The sequence below is a fragment of the Antrostomus carolinensis genome, unplaced genomic scaffold, assembly GCF_000700745.2.
Source record: "Antrostomus carolinensis isolate BGI_N321 unplaced genomic scaffold, ASM70074v2 scaffold17354, whole genome shotgun sequence".
NCBI lineage: Eukaryota > Metazoa > Chordata > Aves > Caprimulgiformes > Caprimulgidae > Antrostomus > Antrostomus carolinensis.
Genome location: NW_010310428.1, coordinates 115,960 through 120,372, shown reverse-complemented (window position 1 = coordinate 120,372; position 4,413 = coordinate 115,960). Strand labels below are relative to the sequence as shown.

General features: G+C 39.8%; 1 protein-coding gene across 1 annotated transcript in view; it reads right to left on the bottom strand.

Moving 5' to 3' along the window:
* The window catches only part of CACNA1G (calcium voltage-gated channel subunit alpha1 G), a gene marked incomplete at its 3' end in the record, with an annotated part of 99,475 nt that overhangs the window by 3,404 nt on the left and 91,658 nt on the right, over window positions 1-4,413 (bottom strand). The window contains exons 35-36 of the mRNA XM_029084611.1: window positions 3,478-3,612; window positions 155-365 (exon numbers count right to left, since the gene is read on the bottom strand). Coding sequence (XP_028940444.1) covers window positions 155-365; window positions 3,478-3,612 — 346 coding nt within the window. The remainder of the gene's footprint in view (window positions 1-154; window positions 366-3,477; window positions 3,613-4,413) is intronic.

The window sequence follows — 4,413 nt, the reverse complement described above, 5'->3', positions numbered from 1 at the left end:
TTGTTCTCCCTTTTTGGATCCTCCCCCCCAGCCCAGGGGGGTGGGGGGAGTGAGTGGCTGTTTGGTGTTTGGCTGCCAGCTGAGCTAAACCCAACACACTCAGCTATTGCTGTATTGGAAACTCCTGCTCTTCTCCCAGCTGACAGATGTGTACCTGACTGAGACTTGTGATGAGTGGGATTCCTCTCACCCAGGGATGCAGGGCAGGGGCTGGAGTACGGCGGGTGGGAAAAATGACAATGCTTTTGGAACATGTAACTGTCATTTGGCAAAGAGTGGGTGCGTCCCACTGAAGGCTTTCTCACGCTCAGCAAGTCCTTGCTGGGAGACAGGATCAACGTGTCATCTTTGGAGCGGAGATCAGCCTACAGGGAAAAAAACAGTGAGGAAGGAAGATATCACAGGGTGGGAAGAGAAGTGCCCAGAAACGCTAGCGACAGCCATTGCAATCAGTATGGCACGATGGGCATGCACATCGTCAGTGTGTACAAGTCGCACGAATGGATCTACCAGGAAGCTCTACCCCTTGTTTTGTATTGTCAATAAATCATTACACAGAATGAACCACAGAAACAGAGGAAGCAACACTGCAATAATAAACCATGACTATTTCAGGGATATGCAAAGAAGGCATCATGCCTCAAGGCCAGCAAAGGTCACATGCTTTGCATAACTTTGATCCTCTGCAATAACAGTAAAGCTATCTCTATGTGCCCTCATCAGCCAGGCAGACTTTTGGAAAGATGAGTAGTTTCCTCTTGTAACAATAATTAAAACCAAAACCCAAACAAATACAAAAATCTAGTTTACAGAAAATATTCTCTATTCTGGCTCCCAGCACAATTTTATTGGTTTTTCTTCTCACATAATGAATAACTAAACCTGTTTTATTGGAAGGGATATCTAAACCTACTGCTGCAGGGTTAAAGCCATTCTCCAATTAGAAGGAATCTAACACGAGCGAGGGTTATTGTATATGTGTTGACTGTGGAGTTTTTACAGCTAAAGAGTTTCTTGGAATGCGCAGCACCAGAGGCAATAACAAATGAGGTGGATTCAGGTCTGATTTCCTAAGGAAATCTCTCCATCCCAGAAATATTCTTGGGTGTTATTATATTGGACAGTATTAGCAAAAATGGAAGCAAAGTCAACTTCCCTGGATATTTCTAATGAAATAATTATTTCTTCTTTAAAAGGTCTCAATTGAAAAATGCAGAAATACGATGTGACACTGTAGTCTGATACAGTATATGGCTGATCATTTTTTGAAAACTTTAAATCTTGTCTGACAAATCTTCCCTTCACTCAGAGCATTACAGGTTTTCTGAAATCAACACTGAGATCTTTTTCCCAATTTTATCCTTCAGTCATAAAAAAAAATAAAATCACGATGGCATTTTGTTTGCACGAGAAACATGATGGGATTAAAAGGAATTTACAAAAAGGAAAAAAAAGGAGGAAAAAAGAAGAAAAGGAAAAAAAAAAGACAACCACTGTTGTAAATTTAATGAAAGAAACGGATCTGCACTGTCATGCAGCATTAGTTTCAGTCCTCAGGAACCTGCCAATTTGGATATAGCCTGGATACAGCCTAGATAACAGATCCTGCCATCTCCTGATAGATAAATATACAGTGAAGGAGAGCGAAACCTGTGCTTGTAAAGCTGAGACTTGGGGGTTTGGAAAATATTCTGTTCCTCCCCTTCCTGCCTTCCCCTTCCAAGCAGTATGTTTATGCTATTTAGCTTTCATATTATTTAGCTTAAAGCAAAAAAGATGGCCTGAAACCTGAGATTTCAAATTCAAAACCATTTGGATCTGAACATGAGAATTTGGATTTGAGATCCTATCCAAACCCAACCTTTAATGAACTTTAGGTTCATTGACAGGATCCAATACCACAGTGGGCTCATTTCCACTTTCTGATAATCTCCAGGGAAATCTCATCAGTGAACTTCATGAAAACCATTTAAAATGGCTGCAAAATGATCTTCCACGTCCAGTTCACAAACAGAGCAGTGGGAACATATGACTTTTTGGTTCACTGGTAGTTTTGAAAAACATATTGTTTTGGCTTGACTGAAAATCAAAAAATCTGAGTTTTCCATGAACCAAAAAAAAAAAATTAAAAAAAAAAAAAAAAATCCCAACCCAAATCTATTTTGAGTCAAACAAAACATTCTGAGATATTTTCAAGTAAAGCTGTGTCTAAATGAAGTATAAAAATATTGCATTTAGAAAACATTTCAATGAAAGCTTGCAGTTTTTGAGGACTTTGGAAAACTGCTTTGACCAAAACACTTTGCTGGTATTGACACAAATTCACAAAACACTTTGTTCAACCTGGTTATACTTTTTTTTTTTAAGAAAAACCATCTTTCTTGGCTATGCCTTTGAGACTTTGCTACGCTGTCAAACAGGTTTTCTGATCAAATCTGAAACTGAATCATCTGATTCAAAACTAGAAGGGCTCTCTCCTCAGTCCAGCTCTCCAGACTAATTTTGAAACAAAATGTCCCTTACAAAATGTTAAACATGGCTTACAAAATCTTTTGCACGTGATGCCATGAAGCATGATGGGAAATATTGTCACGGTTTAAGAGATGGTTCCCAAATAAGTGCTAATTAGGATGACAATCGACTAGAATGGCTGAAAAGTTATCAACAACACAAACATCCAAAGGCAGGTACATGAAAAAAACAACAAAGAAAACAAGAATGATCCAAAAATGTTGGAAGAGGAGTTATGTCTGTTGTACAGCAGAAAAAAAGCACTTGACCGCTACACAGCTAAAAATGTCTAATGGTTCAAAGAGGAGATGGTTAAGGCAGGGTTCAAAATACTGGTTATTTCATTCAAAAAGACACAAAATAGTCCAAACTACTTTTCTTTTTCTTTTTCTTTTTTTTTTCCCAGCAAGATGACTGCTAGTAAGAATTCACAAAACAAGCGGCGTCTCGGAGAGATCCCCATCTGATATTTGTAAAATAAACAGTCTGGCACCAATCATGCAAAAAGCCTTGTGGTGCCTGTGTTCATAAAGACAAAAATCCATTACAAACCAAAGGGTTGTAGATGACCCCTCAGCAGAGGACACATGAGTCATTAGCTCATGGGTGTCTCTTCCACGCAGCATCACTGATTTGTTTCAGATGGGGAGGAAATTTCAACCTTGACGCTTTCCAAAGCATTTTTTTACTATTTATTTTACTTGTAGAAAACACATAGTTTTCACATAAGACGTCAAAGGAAAAATAGAAATAAATACTTGTTCCTCTCAGGGAGCCAAGTCTGTGGACAAGAGTGATAACAACCCAGGACCTAATGGCATTAAGGACAATGTCCTGTTCAGGGGAAAGGTTGGTGCTATTTGGAAATGGGCTCGAACTGAAAATGCCATTAGGCAGGTGTAGAGAGGGGGAAGCAGTATTTCGAACCCTGTAAACATCAGACTATACAGTGACCAGTGTATGTACATTGCTTTCCAGAGCATTAAGTAAGTGTGTGTTAGTATCATCAGGAAAAGAGTCATCCATCAGAGCTAAGGACCAGGACTTTTCAGAGAGAATATCTGACGTCAGAGACAGAGCCTCCATCTCAGCTAGAGGGATCTAAAGGGAGAGATGATTAAGCATAAGAAACCAGGACACAAATCTTTAGGAAAAGAAGAAAAAAAAAATTATCATAATCTAAATACTTCTAGATACTAAAGCAATATCCCTGCAGTGGGAGATGCTACATCATGCACATTGTTACCAGGGACAGAACGTTAAAGAAATGAAATATAACAGAGAAATGAAGAAAAAAAAAAAAAAAAAAAAAAAAAAAAAAAAAAAGAGTGGGACATTTGTACTTAGATGCTTACCAGTGAGCTGGGAGGGAATTTAAAACCATACACTCATGCTAGCTTTGTAGTTTTGTTGTTCTCCTGTCTAGATGATGAAGCAAAAGTAACATAACTTTCATACTAAAGATCCTCTTGGACCTCCCCCTCCCTGAGAGGCAGGTGGGACTATAATTAACTTCCTAATGGAGACAGGGAGAAACTTAAGGCTTGATTTAAAGTCTGGATAGGTCAGTAAGTGCCTTCCTGGTGACTTCAGTGCATTTTGGCTTGCTAAACAGCATTCAGTGCCTGGGTACGCACCAATAACTGTCCTACTAAAGGAACCACCTGCATCTTCCAGCCCCGAAATGCCACCCCAGCCCTGGCCCCCAACAGCCTCCTCCAGCTCTGAGCAAACCCGAGCTGGATGCTCAGCCACACCAGCGCCGGACCGATGTGTCTTGTGTGAACGCATCCCCGCTGAAGGCATTCAAATAATTGGTAGAAATCTTTACCCAAATATTGATGAAGACCTCTCCCTAGACAGAACTCTTTTTCTAAGAGCCACGAACCATCACTTCAGGGT